The sequence below is a fragment of the Bombyx mandarina genome, chromosome 20 (assembly GCF_030267445.1).
Source record: "Bombyx mandarina strain Sakado chromosome 20, ASM3026744v2".
Lineage (NCBI taxonomy): Eukaryota > Metazoa > Arthropoda > Insecta > Lepidoptera > Bombycidae > Bombyx > Bombyx mandarina.
The window spans coordinates 2,436,697-2,458,496 of NC_143226.1; the positions used below are offsets into that span (position 1 = coordinate 2,436,697).

Sequence of the window (21,800 nt, forward strand, 5' to 3'; positions counted from 1 at the left end):
CTTAATGACTCGTAAATATTCATTTTCGATTGTTTTTATATAAAATCCGTTTGTTTTCTTTTGTAATTACTCATTTTTGTTTAATTAACTATTTTTATTACTTGAATATATGTATGCAAAATATGTGTAGGTACTGCGCATGCGTCAACTAGTATAATGCTTAAACTTTTCTACGCGGTTTTAATCGTGAAAAAAACAATTATAAATCCTGAAGGAGCAATTAATTGGTATACAGTTTAACTAAAAAAAAAAAAATTTAAATCACTCATAATGATCAGGTATAAATTTTTCTAATAAAATACGTAGGTACTTAACGAATGTTCACGATTGACTTCCACAGTTAAGGAATAACATCGTGTAATCAAAATCAAACTCACAAAAATGAGGATTTGCGTATTTACTGGCAGTAGGACCTCTTGTGAGTCCGCACAGGTAAGTTATTTCTGCCGAGAAGCAGTAATGCGTTTCGGTTTGAGGGGCGGGGCAGCCGTTGTACTTTCAAAGGTGAGACCTCACAACTCATTTCTCAAGGTGGGTGGCGGCATTTAAGTTGTAAATGTCTATGGGCTCCAGTAACCACTTAACCAAGAGGGCTGCGAGCTCGTCCACCCATCTAAGCAATAAAAGAAAAACTACGGGTGTGATACGGCCTCAGCATAATTAATTAATTAGGTAATGTTAAACTATACATACCTACTATGCATTTTAAAACAGATTTGACACGACTGACTGATGTTATGCAGTTCACTACAACTACCGTCAACACCTACTTTGAAACATGAGGTCGAAGTTATGTCCATTTCAAAATCCGTATCGATTAGATACCTTATCTAGTATCTACTTGTGATCCGAGAGTATTGTGAGTTCATGTGGCCAAACCCGCAAAATGATCATTTGAAGTCATTGTAGCACATACACATCAAACATCACACAACATTACACCATTCATCATGAAATATGCGTTACAAGTCTCATTACAAATTAAAATAGTTGTCCCACCATTCAAACCTTAACACATTATTACTTTTTTTAACTAATACTACAAGTCAATATTTGAAATTACCTATTTAGCTTAGATGATAATAAATATATTAAAAATATTGAAGACCTGGTTTGTTTAATATAAAATATACCAAGCAGGGTGCAGTATCTCATCTGCCTTCTAAAGCAAAAGCTTACTTTAACAATTTTTCTTTTTTGTTTCTTATGTAATGAATTTTTTGTGAGCGAGTGTGTGTCTTGCATTGAAGTCGTTGTGGCCTAAAGGATAAGACGTCCGGTGCGTTCGTATGTAGCGATGCACCGGTGTTCGAATCCCGCAGGCGGATACCAATTTTTCTAATGAAATACGTACTCATCAAATGTTCACGACTGACTTCCACGGTGAAGGAATAACATCGTGTAATAAAAACCAAACCCGCAAAATTATAATTTGAGTAATCACTGGTGGTAGAACCTCTTGTGAGTCCGCACGGGTAGGTACCACCACCCCGCCTATTTCCGCCGTGAAGCAGTAATGCGTTTCGGTTCGAAGGGTGGGGTAGCCGTTGTAACTATACTGAGATCTTAGAACTTCTATCTCGAGGTGGGAGGCGCATTTACGTTGTAGATGTCTATGGGCTCCAGTAACCACTTAACACCAGGTGGGCTGTGAGCTCGTCCATCCATGTGAGCAATAAAAAAAAAAAAAGAAAAACGTGGAAGGAAAGAGAAGTCGAGGAAGATTGCCAACCAGGTGGACGGACACTGTCAAGGAGGCCACAAAAACCAGCGTCCCGGGCGCCATTAAGCAGGCCGAATACAGGTAACATTGGAGGAAGCTGGTGCAAAAACTGGACCAAGGTGGTCACGACCCTCAGTAATGAGGAAACGACAAAGAAGAAGAAGAATCCATTAAGTGCATGTATTTTCTACATGGATTACCAAGTTTCAAGTCAATCGGATGCATGGTTCAGTAGTTATAACGGAAAATCCGTAAAAATCACTATAGATTTATATACATATTATTTTTTTCTATTTTCGGTGATTTGTTATAGTGCCGACTTGACAACAAGTAGTGTGTTGATTTGTTATGTATCCAATTCGACGACCGGCGTGACGTCCGGGATTTGTACCATAACTATTAATTGGTACTAGTGGTCCCGCAGTAGTCGAAATTCGACTATATTTAATTGAAATTGTAAGCTTGTACTCTATTATGATTCTATTTTCAAAGATTATTTCATAAATCACAAATTTCGTCAAGACTACACTATAGAAAAAAAATTAAATAAAGACAAACAATATTTAATCTATTCTCAATTTGACCACAGACGCCAAGAACAAAAATTTGACAATAAATAAATAGTATGCATGCGTGTGTGCGTCAAATACATGGTAGTGTGTGTAATGTTTTCTTTATTGATTTAATGTATATTTTATGCATTATTTTAAAAAAATATTAGCACTGTACATTTCTTCTCTATAATCTCTGTAAGTGTGGAAAATTTCATACCCCACCGTCCGCGCAATTTTCGTAAAAGGGATACAGAGTTTTTACTTCACGTATTAATATATAGATATTTACATAACTGTATTCTGTTCAAACACAATTTCAGTCTCGTTGGGGTATATCACTAATTTTTTTTCTCCTATCTACGCCGAAAGTTCGGTTTTCCTCCCGCTGTACAGGGAAGAAAGTCTAACTTCGGCTCGGGTGGCAATTTTACAAGCGGGAGGAAATGTCCTACTTTTCTCCCTTGGTGCACAATGTACTATTTACACGTGGTTTACGTGTGTGACCCAATATGCTTCTAGTGTGGGGAGGGTTATTTACACTTTTATTAGGCTTGGAAATTGCATCAACTTTTACGATCTTTTCAGTGATGTAGTAGTTGTTTTCAATGATAAAATCAGGAGATTAGTCTATTTCGTTCCGTTTATCTAATATTTGTTGAGACGCAAGTGACACCATAAACATAAGTTGTTTAGACTGTTCGGCAACATGGTTGAAGATTGGCTCTATCACTAGAGTTTTTACGTTAGATGTCTTATTTATAATTTCATGTTTGTCGGTCTGGTATAATTCCTGCGCGAATACCGGCTTAACGATTTGACTTTCACTGTCGATCACAATGTTGTCTGCCATGATAGGGCTGTCATTCGCCGCGGAATAATTTCGCTCACTCAACAGTTCGACAGCTGACACCATTTTTGTTGTATTTTGTGCAGCAGATCTGCAGGGTTGTATTTCAACATCGGGAATACTGTTGTTTTTCTTAAACATGGTATGTTTTGTGTTTGGCTTTAGTATCTGAGATGATATACCAAAAGTGACTCTGGAAGAATTATGTTCATCTTCATCCATTTTTACTAAAATTTTGTTGAGGATGTCGTGGGTAAGAATACAATCATTCACAACTGAAAGTACTTTTCTTGGTTTCTTATTGGACGAAATACCGGTTTCTTTCACTGTACACGATAGGTTTGACTTGAGTTCTGTAGTTGCAGCTATACTTTCATTATTAGTTTGCATGGTAAGGGGAGGTACTTCAATTGTCAGCCAACTTTGATTTGAGCAAGGAACTTCTGTTATATCTGGTTGATTGATCTTCCTGTTTATCTCCATCGCATCACCGCAACTTTCTTGTGTTAAATTAGACGTGTAACATTTCGATAGCGACATTAAATGATCAGGATTGCCTAAACGAATATTTGTAGAGCTCCAGGAAGCGATTGTTGAAGGAACTCGCGTCGCAGTGTCGCTAACGGCGCCGCGGTCTGGAACATTCGAGTTCAGTTGGTCGCAGTCCTTCAAGTACACTGTACCGTTGAACAGTTTGGATTCAATCGCCTTCATTACATCAACAGTGATCGGCCTGCAAGCATTGAGCAGTACCCTGTTACGCGGCGAACTTAAGAATGCATCCGTTAACCTTTTCAACTTCTTGTTAAAGTCCGGATTCTTGCAAAGCTGTGTAGGATCATACGAACGATTTCGGGGTTTATGAAATAAGTGATTAGACATTTTCACTTTCATACTATCGTCTGTTCTAGTTTCGCTTTGTGCACCAGATTTACTTTCTAAGAACAAACTGTTGTTCATTGTATTACTGATGTCAAAATTATTTCGATTCGTAATCTTATCAACATCAGTTTGTATTTCCGAAATGTTCAGTTGTTTTAAACTGTCATTTTCGCTACAAGAGTGCGGATTGTTTTTTGACATTTTCATTTCATCTTCTTTCAGATCAAAGAGACGCTTGAAACATTTCGATTCAAAAGTTGGTGTACTATTTCCATGTTCGCAACTTAACTGACTTTGTACAGTCAAATCATTTTTGGTCTGAATAACGTGAGCTGCAATAGTAAATAATTATTATCTGAAAGACTGCCGTTATATTATGTAATACGCTGAGGACTGAATTGAAATTATGAAAAAACTAGCGACCCGCCCTCGCTTCGCTTCGGAAACATTAAAACACACATGAAATCAAAAAAATAAAATAAAAAAATAATAAAAAAAGTACCCTATGTTCATCAGGGACAATGTCGGCTTCTAATGGAAAAATAATTTTTCAAATCGGTCCAGTAGTTTCGGAGCCTATTCGAAACAAACAAACAAACAAATCTTTCCTCTTTATAATATTAGTATAGAAAAGCTTTTCAAAATCTTAATATCATAATTATCTGATAAATCTGTTATACTGCGTATATAAATGTTAGAATCGCAGAAATGCTACTAATTTGTAAACTAAAACCAAATATGTATGTTTCATTTACTAGAAGTGGTGTAAATTAAAACTCACCTGTATTTACATGATCATTTTCAATAGACTGGACATTGTGGTCAGCAAATTCTATTACGTTATCAAAAATATTTAATTGCAATTGTTCTTCCATTTCAGACTTTAATATTATATTTGTCTCTTGCAAGACTTTTTCTTGTATATCTTCTGCATTAGACACTTTGTTGGTTGCATCTCGGTAACATTTAGTTTCTTCTACAATCATTGGTTCATCTTCACATACTTTTGTAGCTCGTGGATCTTTACTTTCTTGACAACCATGCACGTTGCCGTAGACACCGGCAATTTTGGGTACTATTTCCTCAATTAGTTTAGTTTTCGCTTCATTTGAATTTTCGATTGTTTCGCGAAGGTAATCAAGAGTAGGGGTAATGTTTATATTTTTGTCAGTCTTCACCACATCTTCACCAAAATCAGTATTGCATGTTTCATTTTTGATCAATTGTTCTGTTTTCCCAGTGTATAAAAGTAATGGTGTTTTGATAGTTTGCAATGGGTCAGCCAGATCTTCAAAATCTCTAGGTTCGGATTTTATTTCAATAATCATTCCATTGGTTTCAGTGTTCTCTTCGCTTCTTCTCCCGTGCTCCCTTGTTTCGCTGTCCAAATCTTGGTCCACATCTATCGTTTCTATGAAAGGTTCAATGACTTCTAAGTCTGGTTGAGATTCTGGAAGAGTTAATTATCATATGAGATGATATTTCAACTTAGAATTTAACGTAGTCATTAATGTCAATTAGTGTTTTTACTAATGTTTTTAAGTATTATTATTTTAGTAAATAATAACACTTAATAATAATAACACAGTAAGTAATAGTAAATAATACTAGTAATAGTAATAGTAAATAAATAACTCTAGTGAGTGTGGACTGTTACAGTACCGTCCAGCCTTAATGACCATTGTTGCACACATATTGAGAGTTTGAAACTAATTCGCCTGTCCTAATTTTTTGTTTAAGCGAAATTTAAAATCTCATTCCCATTAAATAAAAATAAACACTATTTGGTTCTAGTGAACGTGGATATTTAACTATGCTAGTTGACTAGTCTATACGGTTCAAAAATACAGATTCCCAACTTATTATGACGTATGTTACTCAATTTCACCTTTGTTGCAAAGACAAAAGAAGCCGTTTGATAAGTCATTATTGTCAGAGCAATATTGCCGCACTGGCGGGGCGTTCTTATGCGTTTGTATTTCGATCAGAGCACGTGATCTTTTTGAAGTCTCCCAACTCAGTTAGGCCGGCGGCACTATCGCGTTTACTGCGTTTTCGTATAACTTCAGAGTTCCGAAAGCAATCCGAAGTTCTTGGGATCTTTACGATATTTTATTACGGACATCAATCTTCTATACATATAAATAAAATTGGTGTGTCTGTTTTTAATATTGAAATAGCTGCTTTTTACTACATGCATATGAATATATATACGGACTACGGTACATACACCAAAATAACATTTTTTACAATTTTTGTCTGTCTGTCTGTCTGTTTGTTCCGGCTAATCTCTGGAACGGCTGGACCGATTTTGACGAGACTTTCACTGACAGGTAGCTGATGATATAAAGAGTAGCCTAAGCTACACTAGCTTTGCCTCGCGGCGTCACCCGCGGTACGACAATAACCGCGGGGTACATCGCGGGACTCAGCTATCAATAATAAAATTTTATGTTCCCGAAGCGAAGCGAGGGCATGTCGCTAGTTGTGAAATAAAAATGATTTAAGTTATTACATACATAAAGTCGAAATAGATGATACGGATTTTTATTCCCAGCCTACCTCCTCTATTCATAAATACATTGTGCAAAATTTTAATTTTAATTATCTGCTTGAATGTTCTAGAATCTTGTAACCGGATCTCGTACTTTAAATTACATTTTGTGGTTTTTACTGCTCTCTCTCTCTCTCTCTCTCTCTCTCGTCGTCACTATAGTTACTGTTATTACGTAAACATTGAAGTGTAAGAAAATCAATAAACTTGCCAGTGTCTATAGAAGCTTCCGCGTGGTTCATCCAATTCTCCTTTTCCTGTGAATTAAATTTGAGCTGATGAGATCTGCATTATTTTCTACTAATACTTTTCAGGGTTTCCCACAAAGAGTATATCAAGTCTAAAACTGGAAACAGTGTTCTATTAGGATAATCGATTCCACCAATAAAAAAAGGTCAGTAGTAATGAAAGTAGTTTCGTAATAAATAATATTTGAACACAACCGACTAACTATTCTTCTGCTGACCCTCGAATTATGTTTTACGTCAGGTGCCGTTATATGAATCGTAGCAAAAACAAGGGCGGCCCATATCAAAAGATGTAACTTTTTAATCGCTTAAGTGGGTGGACAGCCTCACGGCGCAACTGGTGTTAAGTGGTTGCCATAGCTATAGCCCTAAGCCCGGTCGTGGACGGAACGTTTAGGATTAGGTTAGATTTAAGATAGCTTTGTTAGGCTTTGCAACGAAAGAGATAGCATGACGAGGACCAAACCAGCACTAGGAGGAGCGGGAGGACCGGGCCCTCCACTCCTCCTCGCGTCGTTTTCCTCATTACTGGGGGTCGTGACTCCCCCGCTGCATCAATTTCTCCCGCACGATTTCCCTCCATCTGCTGCGATCCTTAGCTTCATAAAGGGCATTGTGGAAGTTGATGTTTAGAGAAGATCGTATTTGGTCCGACCATCTCGTGGGACTGCGTGCTCTGGGACGATTTCCATCTAGCTTTCCTGTCACCAGCTGTTCTAGATTGTGACCCTCTTTACGAGCAATATCTCCGAAGAATTCCAGCACCCTACGAAGGCATATATTGGAAAGTCTAGTTTTGATATGAAGCTCTCTCAGAATAAACACGTTGGTGCGAAAGGCAGTACATGGAATCTGTAGCATTTTTTTTCCCGCCCTCCACACCCTTCACCAATTGACGACTGCTCCTTCTGGAGAGGGCAGATCCCGACGGCACCGGTTCGTCGGTGAAGCGCGAGTTGAGGCACCCTGTGCCCCGTTGTCGCGGGAGTGAGCCGACGTTGTATTTTCTGCAACTGCAAGCCGCTGGTTGCCATGTCTCCCGGCTTCGGCTACAGAAGAATGCCCCCAGATATGAGAGGTACCGGTTCGCCGACGTGGCTCCGTGGTTGCGTCTCGAGCGTCGGGCGGCTCTGTGCACTCGGTGGACTGCCGGCCAACCCGCAATCCCCAATGTGTGGTGAGCGGCGGCCGCAAGAAAGGGCCGGGGGCAAGCGAGGTTCGCGTTTTCCTTCCACCCCGCCTCACCTCCGTCGTTCACGCCTCGCTCATGTTAGACAGGGCGGGGTGTTAGTGGATGAGACTGGGGGTCTGCGCTGGCTTGGCGGCGTTCATGCCCCTCTTCTGCTTTGCGCGGTTTCTGTCTTTGCAGGTTGGAGCGGGGCAGAAGCGGCTGACAGCGGCCTCGCGGGCTGGGCATGCATTCGACTCCTAGTACACTTGACTGGTGTGGCCAAGTTAACCATCGCGCGCGTCGCGGGTGCTGCACTCACTTCAGCCGCTGCGGCTTTTGAGGGCGGCACCGTTCCGCGTGACGATGGTACGGGCACGGGGCGCTCATGCACCAGCAATGGTCTCGCGCGCTTAACCTTGGAGGCGCAGTCCCCCCGGGTCCCGAGTTGTCTCGTCAGCTCCTAAATCATCATGTTTTTTTTCTTCCAGAATGTGTTCTTACGGGGATGGCGGAGATTAAACTGCTCTGACGTCCAACGACACCGTCGAGGGTCGCACGCATATCAGCCAACTCCTCTCGCACAAGCACGCTCCCCATCCGTAGGAAAAGCCTGCCGGGCCCGAAGGTGGTGCTGTTAGGCCAAAGGCGGCTGGCGCCAGCCTTTTTATAAAAAAACACAAAGCCTTTTCTACAACAATGTTTTATTCAAAAAAATCTTCACAATAAATATTTCTTTAACACCTCTGTTTCAGTTCTTTTATTATATTCTGACACTACGAGAAATGACTGAACATTATGACTGAACTTTCTTTTCTGCACTGTGACTGTCTGTCTGACTGACTGAGACTAAGAAACAGACTGGCTGACTGAGTGTGTAAGTGACTGACCCGCTGACTGGGGCCCACGAGGCCGCCTCCGTTTTTATATTACTCTGTACTGCTTGTCTAAGCAAATTAGTGGAGTGATGAAAGACTATGACATGTGCTTCTTGTTCAGCACATTAACAGAATAACAAAAGGATATAACAATGCACATAGACAGGCCCGTCAAGCTGGCGGAGGTCAAAGTTGCTGCTGCCATTGTGTCGCAGGGCAGGACTCCGAACAGGAGTCTCACCGAGTTCGAGCGGTTCCTGGGTGGGCTCGGGGTGTTGGTTCATCGCTTCGAGTCTCGCCCGGTGGGTGATACTGGCGGGGACCTCAACGCTAAGTGTACGGCATAGGGTTCCACTCGCACGGACTCGCGGAGCGAGTTCCTCTCGGAGCGGGCTTTCGCGACCGGTCTCTGTCTTCTAAACAGAGGTTCGGTCGCGACCAGCGTGCGGTGGAACGAGGAATCACACGTAGACGTGTCATTCGCGTCTCCGTCCGCCGCGCGCCGTGACCGTAACGGGCACTTCCTCGAGGGGGCGGAGACGGTAACGAACGGCAGCGGCTTGGCTCTACCCCTGGCATTACTGAAGTCCATGGGCGACGGTAACCACTCACCATGAGATGGGCCGAACGCTCGCCCGCCTACAAAGCCAATAAAAATAAGTCAATCGAATGGAACGAAAGATAAAGATTCTGATTTATACGACAGGATAATCGCAGACGGAAAGAAGAAACAAAATCAAAATCATTCAAGTCATAAGGTACTAAGATTTCGGACTTACGAAGTCTTCAGACATTATTACAAGTCTGTTCTCGATCAGTTCTCGCCATTCCGGAAACGCACTCGTTATTATTGACGGGTATCTGGAATAGAACATTCCAATGATTCGCTCTTTATGTTGAGATAAACGAACCGCTATCATTCGAACAGCCACTGCCGCTGGTGAGCATCGGCAATGCCAAACGACACTTTAGGAGTGACGTCATTTGGGGTCGAAATGTACGAGGTAGCTATAGATTATAACTAATACATAATAATATGGTATTCGTACTGTTTTCTGCAGGACCCTTTAATACGCTTTAATCAGCTTCAGACGTATGTAGTCGTCGTGGCTTAAAGGATAAGACGTCCGGTGCATTCATATCTAGCGATGCAACGGTGTTCGATTTCCGCAGGCGGGTACCAATTTTTCTAATGAAATACGTACTTCACAAATGTTCACGATTGATTTTCACGGTGAAGGAATATCATCGTGTAATATAGCACATTGTGTGTTTGTCACAATTTGGCACAGTTTGGCAATTTTAAACGCGGGAGGAAATGTCCTACTTTTCTCCCTTGGTGCACATACTATTTTTTCTCCTACCAGGCCGAAAGTTCGTGGAGTACCGAGCCGGGGTCCAGGGGCGAAGCCCGGGCGGGGATAGGGGGGGCGGAGCCCTACGCACTCATAAAAAAACAATTTAACCGTTTTTTAATTTTTAAATAAACTACTACTAATTGAATAAGAAATGTCTGATAAACTCATCTTTGTTGAATACTTCACTATTAAATTTTATTGCCTTTTGTTTATTTCACTTTTACACTTTAGTGTGTTTACACAATATTGCAAATTACCCGAGCACAACAATGGTGAAGAATTTTAGGTTAGACACTAACGCGCATGCGCACTTGTTAGTGCCCAGGGAGGAAAAGTTACACTTTCTTCCCTATACAGCGGGAGGAAAACCGAACTTTCGGCGTAGGTAGGAGAAAAAAAATCAAACCCGCAAAATCATAATTTGCGTAATTACTGGTGGTAGGACCTCTCGTGAGTCCGCACGGGTAGGTACCACCACCCTGCCTATTTCTCCCGTAAAGCAGTAATGCGTTTCGGTTTGAATGGTGGGGCAGCCGTTGTAACTATACTAAGACCTTAGAACTTATATCTCAAGGTGGGTGGCGCATTTACGTTGTAGATATCTATGGGCTCCAGTAACCACTCCACACCAGGTGGGCTGTGAGCTCGTCTATCCCACTAAGTAATAAAAAAAAGTGTTTGTAACGGAATCTTTGAACATGATATTGACCGCTTTCAAAACGTCGGATGAACTCGAAATTTAGTACACTTACTAAGGACCGATGACAATTCAATATAAAAAAAATATAAAAAATATATGTATTGTAAAAATTGAAATTCAACTAAAAAAATGAAAAATAAATAATAGTTAAAAAAACTAACAAAATACGCTTTTATAGAAAATACAACTAAAAAATAGAAAATAAATTTTAATAAATTGGAATTAAAAATAGTGTAAGAAAAAATTATTTAATTGTAAATAAATAATAGTTTAAAAAAACTAAAAAACACGCTTTATATAAAATTCAACTAAAAAATAGAAAATAAATTTTAATAAATATAATTGAAAATAGTGTAAAAAATATTAAAAAAAAATTCTTTTGAGAATTTTTTTCGTTTTTTTTTGGTCTTTGTCCTTATATTTTCATACAAAAATAATGATCACTATACTAATACACAACGAATAGTTCTTGTATGATGTCGTGCCAGGGTGCGAGTTAGTGATTGGGTTTACGAAAAAAAACTTTACAATGATTCGATTTTATTTAGCGTAATTAAAACGACTACTTCTACGATTTAACCTCGCGTTCCTTACTCTCATTATATTAATGTCTACGCTATGAATACGCGTTTTATTAGAAAATCTCTTAACTCGTTAATTTTGACTTCAATCTTTTTTTATTAAACGTGCGATATCGTGGGACGACATTTCGGTTAATACCTACGCGACATTTATCTTTTGTAATTAAAGTTCCGTTTTACTTGGTATTAGTATCAACAGTTCGATGTTTTTAATTGAACTTCAAATAAGTTTACTCCACTGAAATAGCTGAAGAAGTTTTTTTACGATACGATTTTTGTTCCTCATCAGTAAAGTTGCAAATATGTCGCTCAAACTAAATGGCCTTTGACCCCTCGATATTATTTCCGCATTTTCGAATAAGTACATTACTATTGCAGCTGGTAACCTAGCATAAACCTAGCGTAACCTAGCAAGTAGGTGAGCTCACGGGGCTCAAACCTGAGGACGTTAGTCCCTGGCAAGAGCAGTGCTTCGCAGAATCTACCACCGACTACATGAGAAACTCAGTGGGCTGTGTCTGTCGGTTCATTTACTCACTGAACCCTATCGATGTGAACGGAGACTGGTGCTCGAGATAGATAAAAGCGGATCGTGGACCGCGATAGTGGATCGGGAGGATCCGAAATACGTCATTTCGGATCCTAGGGCGACGGCGACTGTTTACCATTCGGTCCGCAGGATCGGGCTGGTATGTGCGTTACGTGTAGTGGTAATCTTCTCTTATCCTCGATGTACGAGTTAAAATATGCGACAGTCGCTTTTGAACCTGTGCCGCCAAAAGAATGTCGAGGCATATATACCGCGGTTATGAAATAGCAACTAAGGAGAACCGTTGACGGTATTTGTTTAAACAGGACCTACTTCTGAACGCGGCGCGCGTAAAGCTCTCAAAGGTGCCGTATAACGATGAAAAGGCAGAGTTGTTGGCCGATGCACTGCAAGAGCAGTGCACCACCAATACTCAAAGCATCGACAAGGAGGCCGAGCGCAGAGCTTCCCTGCCACCCGCGGACGCGTTACCCCCCATTACCATGACAGGTATATAGCGACCTTGAAATGCCGAAAAGGGAGAGAACCTTTGGCGGTATTTGTTCATGGAAGACCGAAGCCCGAGCGCGGCGAGCGTGAATCTTTCAAAAGTGCCCCTCATGACACCGCCACTGGCTGCTCTGTGATGTTCGTATAGCGCCGCACTCCGCCACTGTCCGCGGGCAGTTCGGAGCCGCGGGTGATGGGCAGTTCGTTAATTAGGGATGTCGCCATTAGCAATTAAAATGTATATATATTTCTTTTTTGGTGTCCGGCCGCTTATTAAACAAAGAAGTCACGTACGTACATACGTTAATCGTACTATTTGTTTAAGTTTAACCCCGGGCCCCCGGTTGGTAGCAATGTATGACAAATCATTTTGTTTTAAAGCTCCGTAATTGTGATGGAAAAACCCAACGGTGTGTATTCTTTCTGCAGCTTAATGACAAAGATAACTTGAGACACAGCCATGCTCTTCAAAAGGGGTCGCCCTCTCGAACTACTGCTAGTATCTCGTCACGAGTTAGGCGCGGTACCATCCATACCCACTATTAAAATCTTTGGCCAGCCCATACCGTCGGCTTCGAAGGCTAAACAGCTTTTTTTTCTTCTTATTGGTTAGGTGGGTGGACGAGCTCACAGTCCACCTGGTGTTAAGTGGTTACTGGAGCCCATGGACATCTACAACGTAAATGCGCCACCCACCTTGAGATATAAGTTCTACGATCTCAGTATAGTTACAGCGGCTGCCCCACCCTTCAAACCGAAACGCATTACTGCTTCACGGCAGAAATAAGCAGGGCGGTGGTACCTACCTACCCGCGCGGACTCACAAGAGGTCCTCCCACCACTAGACCTAAGCGTCCCCCTCGCCACAGGATTGATATTCGGACCCCACATTAAGTCAGTACGCGACCTAGCCGCGTTTCTACTTGGTCGACTCTACCCTATGATCTGCAAGCGAAGTAAATTGTCCCTTCGTTACAAAAGTTGCATACGTTCCGTCATGACCTAGGCTAGTGCAGTGTTCCCTCCCATGGACGTAAACTTCTCTATGGACCAGTCCTACATACCTCGCGCTCGTGGGTATGCGAAATGACAAACATAACTTGACACCTGTGGAAATGTAAACTTACTTCCGGGCAACAGCTCTCTGTAATTTGGTTGGTCTTTGTATAGACTCAGCCGACGAAGGAGAGTTCTCGCGGGAGGCGTACCAGTACTCATATAGCGATTCCCTGGTCATCTCCTTCAGCTGATACCAACGCTTCTGCAGTAGCATCGGTGAGCACTGACGACCCCTGTAAAGGAACTATTAATTTTAGAAAATAGAATATACTGGTCCGTTTTACTGGTATACTCTTGTGTGTTCGCACAGTCAGATACCGCCATACTGTCTATTTCTGGTATTATAAAAACAAGGAATGTTTATAAAATTGCGAATGTACTGGTGGTAGGTTCTATTGTGACCCCGCTCGAATAGGTACCACAATCCTGCTTATTTCTGCCACAAAGCAGACACACGTTACAGTTTGAACGATGAACAGTCCATCTGTTATAGAATAAAACTGAGACTGCGAACTAATGTCTCAAGATGGGTGGCTATTGACATACCACATCGATAACGACTTTGTCCCCCTTCCGTTGAAGGAGCTCATTAGTGTTAGGACCAGGCTTCGTAGGCGTTTTAACAGAAGGCCGTCATTAAACTTACCTCGAGTTGTAGAGAGCGGTGGCCGCACTCCAGGCGCCGGCCAGACTGTCTCCGGACCTGTCCTCTATGTCAAACTTCGTAACCAGCTCGAAGAGATCAATCAACGGCTGACGATCCTGAGTTTGACATCTCATACCATCCTGAAAGTTAGATATCACGAAGTTCTATACTTTTACTGGTGGTAGGACCTCATGTGAGTCCGCACGGGTAGGTACCACCACCCTGCCTATTTCTGCCGTAAAGCAGTAATGCGTTTCGGCTTGAAGGGTGGGGCAGCCTTTGTCATTATACTGAGACTTTAGAACTTATATCTCAACGTGTGTGGCGTATTTGCGTTGTAAATGTTAATGGGCTCCAGTAACCACTTAACACCAGGTGGGCTGTGAGCTCGTCCCCCCATCTAAGCAATAAAAAAAAAACACGTAGGGTATGTACAAATAGTTTCCAAAATTTTATTTTAGTATTGTACTTGATATTCAGCCAACTTACTTTTCCAATTAGATCTATTTTCTCATGGACGAGAGCAATGTCAAATATAAACCAATCCATCTGGGACATTCGGTCCTTAGCAGATACATTTTCACTTTTATCATCTGCCGCATAAAGTGTCTTCAGCTTGTCCAGTACTAAAGTTTTCATGTGGTACCACCTGTTAATATTATTTAAGAAAAAAGTAGTTGTCGCTTCTAGAGAACCACTGGCAATAGCAAAGTTAGCAGCTTGGCATAATCTGTTGTTTCGCTCTCGTATATTACGTGCTTCTCTTGCAGCTGCTGCCTGTGCAGGAGTTCTGGATGCAGCAGTCCGCTGTCTGTACTCACGTTGTATTTGTGCCCTTGTTTTTGGAGCAGCAGTTATTGGTTCTGCAAATGGTGTCGCAGAGGTAGATCGAGCCAAGTTAGCAGCTTGGCGTAATCTGTTTTTGCGTTGCCTTTCGTTTTTTAATTTTCTTGCAGCAGCCGCCTGTTCAGGAGTTCTAGATGCTGCGATACGCTGTCTGTACTCACGTTGTTTTTGTGCTTTCGATTTTGAAGCAAAGATTATTGGCTGCACGAATGGCGTTGCTAAAGTAGATGCTACAGCATCTTCAACCTCCATGGGTACGCTCATCGAAGGTAGTGGCTCATTCGTGAAATCCTCTGGTTCGTCAGGTTGTTTTTCCATGGTGCGATCATAAGCGGTTCTGCAAAATGAATCGTCGTTCGAAACAATTTAGAAAATTTCTCCCTATAAAATTCTTCGTTCAGAAAATCATTTTAAATTTACAAAATACTTGAATAAAATTTATTGTTTAAATTTCTACTCTACTGTTAAAATTTAATTTTTGATTTTATTATTTTATATCAATAAATTTTGTATTTACTTCTTTCAGCAAGTAAACTGAATAAAGTTGTTGTTCAATTAGTTACTTAATTATGTTTGCAAATTTAATTGTAATTTGTTGTAAAAAAGTAATAATTTTAAATAAACAATTTATTATAAGAATAAACTGTGATTAAATTATTGTTCATAAATCTTAAATTTAAAATTTGGAAACATCATTAAAATTTTTGTAACTCTAGCTTTTAAAAAGCCCGCCTTAATGTGTTAGTTGAGAAAATTGTTCCCCTGGTCCAACCTGTCATTTTAGATACATTGTTATTATATGTGGAAGATTTAACATTTATTTTAATTTTTTGAAATCATAGCTACGCTCGATAATTATTTCGATCGAATAGTAAAGCAATTGATTTTTTACTCATCGTGAAATAGTTCTGTTAACTTACTGTTATAGTTTTATCAATTATACATAACCTACAATCGCTGCACTAGCGGACCGATGCTATTTATTTTAATGATGAAAGCACGAATATTCGACAATATATTTAATATCGAAAGAATCGTTACCTTTACCACCGCAATTATCGTTGCTTTAAACAATTGACTATTAAGTGTATAATCTATGCAATTGACACCACATTCACTTTTCACTGAACTTCATACTTCACTGAGCGAGTAATCACTACGAAAACACATCTCGAATATATATATTAAGTGTATAATCTATGAATATATTAAGTGTATTATCTATGCACTACGTTATATTCATACTTGACGAAAACATGTAAATGTATTAGTGTATAGCAGCTTAGCAGCTGTCCACGCGGATGCATCGCTCACTCAAGTAGGAGAGTGAGAGAGAGAGACAGATGTCGAACGCTACCGAACGCGCAGGCCGATTGTGCCTCTTTGTCGCTCGTTGCGCGCTCGCACTTCAAGCCTTAAATGGAACGCCTCAGAGCGAGGTAACGCCGCATGAGTCATGTTTTTTCGTGCGTGCAGCCGGCCCCATCGAAGTATAAGACGTTGTCACGTCAAAAGAAAACATATACTTAAACAGCAGTGAAAATAGGTGTCATAAGAAGAAGTGAAAAAATATCGGTCGATTTGTGAAGTAAAACGAAATAACAAAACTGTGAATTCGATTTAAAATTCTCAAACATCCACGTAACTAATTCTAATTTATAAAGTGTGTTAGATAGTATATTATTTCGTAACTGCTTGCACTCTGCGATTTAAAGATTGGACTTTGCTACCAAGAACTTTTAATTATATCATTTAGATGAACGATGATGAGTAAAAGTGGAAGCATGACTTCCTAGTGGTGGTTGGGGTAGGCCGCTGTCCTCCACCGCAGGCTCCGGATTTTCTTTCTTCTCTCGTCCATTAAACTTCTTTCCTTCCGTCGTCTTTGCTGATATTGGTTCAATGATTCAATGACCCACAACTACTGTAGGTACTTAGAGTAAGAATAAATTATTGAATGGTATTGCGATGATGTGCAGGCAGGTACGGTAAGTTTGGATTGGCCATGACACTGGTGATGTTGATGTGAATAGTAGTGATAATGAAAACAATAATAAGTTAGTTTTTAAGTTATATTCGACAGGATTTAAAATAATGATAAGAATTGATTGATTGATTGAATTCATGTAATTGTAATATTTGCAATAATTATTTTAATCTTTTTTTCAACATACGCAGAATTGCGATATGGGATATTTTTTTTATTTTATTGCTCTTGTAGGCAGCGAGGATATGGCCCACCTGGTGGTGAGTGGTTACCGTCGCCCATGGACTTCAGCAATGCCATGGGCAGAGCCAAGCCGCTGCCTACCGTTAAATTACCTTCTTCATTCAAGCGCCTCCGCCACCGTGCTTTTCCTGTCCTTCTTTTTTCCCTTTATTACCGTTTTCTTTCACTCACATCTTAACGCTCCGTTTTACTGAAACATTTCATCTCATAACGTTTAATGCCAATTTGTTAAATTTCAAATAAATCAACTTCATTCCATTCCGCTTTTCATTTTAAAAATGACAAAGAAGCTATTTCTTTTCATTACAAAACATACACAAAAAGTAAAAAGAAACAAAATCTGGCTTGCAACATAAGCCAATTTCATCCCACTTCATTAATGTCTCAAATTAATCATCTTCATTTCATTTCACTCCATATTATAATTTTTTATAAAAATAAGAATCTAAATTAAATTATGACATGACTTAAAGGTGTTAGTTACCAGGTCATAAAATCCCTTAAAAAAATACCTCAAATTGAAACTTGCTAGTCTTGCTACAAAGAATAAAAATTTAACCAAATAGAACATGGATCTAAACGTTACCGGTGAAGACTGGCTAGTAAATTGAGTGTTTCATGTGAATAGTTAAAAGGAAAAGTATATCATTGGGTACTTTTACTAAGTTAATATAAAATGAATAAACTAGTATTTCGAACGAACCGGGCGATCGCCATACAAGTTTTGTCTCGATGCAAATCAAATGCTGCCCCGCAAACACTAACAACAGTGAGAATAAAAGATAAAGATCATATTACAGACGAATACACTAACGTAACTCCTAAAATCCTATCTTATTTGGGTCGCAATCTACATCTTCAAAAAGGAAATCCTTTATCAATCGTGCGACAGCGAATCGTGGAATATTTCTATCGCAGGTTTACTCACAGAGGTAAACCGACATTCAGTGTATACGACAACTTATCGCCCGTAGTCAGTACAAAACAGAACTTTGATGACCTTCTAATACCAAATGATCACCCAAGTAGATTGAAGTCAGATTGCTATTACATAAACAAAGATACCTTATTGCGAGCACATATGACTGCACATCAAACCGAACTATTAAGATCTGGCTTAGATAATTTTTTGATGATCGGCGATGTGTACAGGAGAGATGAAATTGACTCTACACATTTTCCAGTTTTCCATCAGGTTAGTGTTCCTAGAAAGTAATATAGGCAAAAAAACAGTCCTAAAACTCCAGCACTCCATTGAAAAATCATCAATTTAATTAAAAACTAGCTAATCTCATTGGTGGTGTTCCAGTGAGGTGCAGTTAACAAAACAAATTCTTATCCTTTGCTTGGGAAATTAAAAATGTTAAAGTACTTTTTTTTATTGCTTCGGTGGGTGGATGAATTCATGGCCCACCTAGTATTAAGCGGTTACTGGAGCCCAACATCTACAACCTAAATGCCTCCACCTACCTTGAGATATAAGTTCTAAGGTCTCAGTATAGTTACAACGGCTGCCCCACCCTTCAAACCAAAACGCATTACTGATTCACGACAGGTAGAACAATGTCAGAAGAACAATGCTAATCTCTGAAATCGTTGAATATATTGTAATTATAGATTTATAATTTAGTTTAATCACCACACCATGTGAACATGTGTGGCATTTTAATAGATATTTCATGCTTATGTTTCAAAGTTGAAACATTGGCTGATTGGACAGTAACATGACAATATTTTTTTGACCTGGTGTATATGTCATAAATGTGAATTTCTGTTTACTATAGGTAGATGCAGTGAGATCACAGCGCAAAGAGGAGTTGTTTTGTGATAAACCAGATCTAGAAATTTTTGAGCCAGAATTTGATTCAAGTAATCCTAATGCATTCACAAATTCCATAATGGATCCAATGAAACAAAGTTGCCATACGCTGGAAGCTACAAAGTTAATGGAATCACAATTAAAAAATCATCTTATAGGTCTATGCAAGGCTTTATTCGGGGAAAATATTAAGCACAGATGGGTGGAAGCTTATTTTCCATTCACTCATCCATCATGGGAGCTGGAAATATATTATGAAAATAAATGGTTGGAGGTACTTGGCTGTGGTATAGTGAGGAATGAAATATTGGCCAATATTGGTCCAAATAATTCAATTGCTTACGCTTTTGGATTAGGATTAGAAAGACTTGCTATGGCTATGTACAAAATACCAGATATAAGGCTGATGTGGAGTACAGATTCAGGATTTTTGAATCAATTTCAAATTGAAAATATCAACGCTAATATTACATATAAGCCAGTATCTGTGTACCCTCAGTGTACGAATGATATCTCATTTTGGCTACCGGAAACTCTTACAGTTGATACATTTACAAATAATGATTTTTATGATCTAGTCCGGGATGTTGGAGGTGACATAATTGAACAGGTAAATATCTTTTTCAAACTATTAATGAACATAAAATGTGTATTTCAAATAATTCACCTAACTTGGAGAAATTGCTGTGAAATAAACAACATTTGTTTTAACTGTTTTAAATCACATCTATAATTCAGGAAAAATGATATTATTCTTCGAACTCTTGGACTGCTATTTAGTAATTATATATGATTGAAACCCATTTATTTATTTATTTAATCATTTATATGAAATAAGAAAATCATAAAAGGTCTCGGTATCTTACAACTGTATACCTTAATTATTTATATTACTACATGTGTTCATCAAATATTTATTGTCTGTTAAAATTTATTAGTAACATAAATGAATAAATTCATGTTAACTTGAGACTTCAACTTTCATGTAACAAGTGGGGTAGTGGTATGGTGTTATGACCTCTATATGCTCAGGTATAGCTGTGACTATGAGAGTTCTTCTGACCAGATATCCTCCACATAGCAACAAAAAAGGTGCGTGTACTTATGTACGCGCGTAAGAAGTTATACTTTATTTTTATTAAATTTATTTCTTTTTTTTTTTAATTAAATTTTAATCAATTTGAAAAAAAATCGATTAAACGACATCCTCAAACACGCATATTGGACATCCCTTTTCTTGACATCGTATAAATTCGGTAATTCTCGGTACGGTTCGGAAAGTTCACCTGCGGCTATATTCAGACTCCAAGTTACGTCGGTCGTATTGTAATGAGCGATTTAGTGGGCAACTTCATTCTGTTAATTTTGTGTCACGGTGCGCGCGCATCGTAAAATTTCACTCATAAATTTTTCATAACGCGCCTAAAGAAGAACACACACACATATTGAAGATTACATTAATTTTTTTGTTTAAATTTTGTGTTGCAGGTGAAATTAAAGGACAAGTTTATACATCCGAAGACCATGAAGCATAGTCTTTGTTACAGCATTGTGTATAGACATCTAGAACGTACTCTTACACAAGCTGAAGTAAACAAAATTCATAAACAAATAGAAAATGCAGTGGTAAAAAATTATAATGTAGTCATAAGATAGTAAAACATTTAAAAAGTGTTTATTGTTTTCATTTTTTATTCACAAATAATGTTAAATTTTCCTGTTTTTAATTCTGTTAAATTTATCTACCTTAAAATATAATGTTACTTTGAATTCCAGCACTGAACTTTGTAGTTTTTTACTTTTGTCCAGAGAAGTTTTCTGGCATAGCATAAACAAATAGATTAATAATCAGTGTACGTGTAAAAAACTCAATTTAATAAAATAGTTATTAAATAAATAAAGACCGAGTCACACCGGAATGGCAGCGGCCGGCAGCGTCGTTGCGAGCACTTTCAGTGTGAAATAATTTTAAACTTTATCTATATACTTAAAAGATCAGTATCGCTTGAAAAGCTAGAAAAGGTCGCGACACTGCCGTCGCCTGCCCGCGGTGAAGCGAGCAGCCGCGCGCCACGTGCGTCTTGTCGGTGGTTTTGCCAGCGGCGACACGAGGCCGCTCGCGGCACCGCGTTATATATAATAACCAATTCCATCATGTTCACACTAAACACACGTTTTTTTTAATTGCTTATATAAGCTGTGAGCTCGTCCACCCCACCCTTCAAACCGAAACGCATTACTGCTTCACGGCAAAAATAGGCAGGGCGGTGGTACCTACCCGCGCGGACTCACAAGAGATCCTACAACCAGTAATTACACAAATTATAATTTCATTTTTATTACACGATCATTTCCGAATGAAGAAACTAGTCCAGAGGAGACTAGGCGCGTGCAGTCTGGAGCCCGCGCGAGGCTGCCAGCGGCGACGCCAGGGGCCGCTGCCGGTCGCTGCCATTCCGGTGTGACTCGGCCCTAAGGCAGATGTAGAGACAAAGATTAGAAAACAAAATGTAGTAGGAATATTGAAAATGGAAGTTAAATGTTCATACGCATAATATTATTATGTTTTAAGAGACCATAAATAAAGGTCTGTGTATGTTTAATATGTGTGTATTTAATTTATTGCTATTGTTGCCAATTAAATAAAAACCATGACCACTTACTTTTT

At 39.4% G+C, this 21,800-nt stretch overlaps 2 protein-coding genes and 1 long non-coding RNA gene across 4 annotated transcripts; 2 read left to right on the forward strand and 1 right to left on the reverse strand.

Moving 5' to 3' along the window:
• Nucleotides 1-259: 259 nt before the first annotated feature.
• Nucleotides 260-8,723, forward strand: LOC149500586 (uncharacterized). 2 transcript variants are annotated; one of them, XR_016324789.1, is made up of 2 exons: nt 260-432; nt 8,468-8,723. It is a non-coding gene; the product is annotated as an uncharacterized LOC149500586 (long non-coding RNA). The 2 variants fall into 2 exon arrangements; XR_016324788.1 differs by lacking the exon at nt 260-432 and adding an exon at nt 6,787-6,954.
• Nucleotides 2,271-16,242, reverse strand: LOC149500587 (uncharacterized). Its single transcript, XM_089735829.1, has 8 exons — nt 16,125-16,242; nt 14,727-15,420; nt 14,238-14,377; nt 13,660-13,824; nt 9,634-9,715; nt 6,772-6,817; nt 4,788-5,456; nt 2,271-4,338 (listed from the first exon to the last, which is right to left on the reverse strand). Exons 2-8 carry the CDS (start codon nt 15,399-15,401, stop codon nt 2,900-2,902), a joined length of 3,216 nt encoding a protein of 1,071 aa, XP_089591955.1. The 5' UTR covers nt 15,402-15,420; nt 16,125-16,242; the 3' UTR covers nt 2,271-2,899.
• Nucleotides 16,243-17,811: 1,569 nt separating this feature from the next.
• Nucleotides 17,812-20,806, forward strand: PheRS-m (Phenylalanyl-tRNA synthetase, mitochondrial). Its single transcript, XM_089736115.1, has 3 exons — nt 17,812-18,508; nt 19,098-19,742; nt 20,621-20,806. Exons 1-3 carry the CDS (start codon nt 17,990-17,992, stop codon nt 20,786-20,788), a joined length of 1,332 nt encoding a protein of 443 aa, XP_089592241.1. The 5' UTR covers nt 17,812-17,989; the 3' UTR covers nt 20,789-20,806.
• The last annotated feature ends 994 nt before the right edge of the window (nt 20,807-21,800 follow it).

Coding starts and splice junctions, on each gene's coding strand:
- LOC149500587 (XM_089735829.1), bottom strand. CDS start 15,401: ATGGAAAAACAACCTGACGAACCAGAGGATTTCACGAATGAGCCACTA. Junction 6,818..9,633: donor TAATAATGTCTGAAGACTTC/GTAAGTCCGAAA, acceptor TTTAATTCACAG/GAAAAGGAGAATTGGATGAA. Junction 4,339..4,787: donor AAATGATCATGTAAATACAG/GTGAGTTTTAAT, acceptor TTACTATTGCAG/CTCACGTTATTCAGACCAAA.
- PheRS-m (XM_089736115.1), top strand. CDS start 17,990: ATGAATAAACTAGTATTTCGAACGAACCGGGCGATCGCCATACAAGTT. Junction 18,509..19,097: donor ATTTTCCAGTTTTCCATCAG/GTTAGTGTTCCT, acceptor TGTTTACTATAG/GTAGATGCAGTGAGATCACA. Junction 19,743..20,620: donor GAGGTGACATAATTGAACAG/GTAAATATCTTT, acceptor TTTGTGTTGCAG/GTGAAATTAAAGGACAAGTT.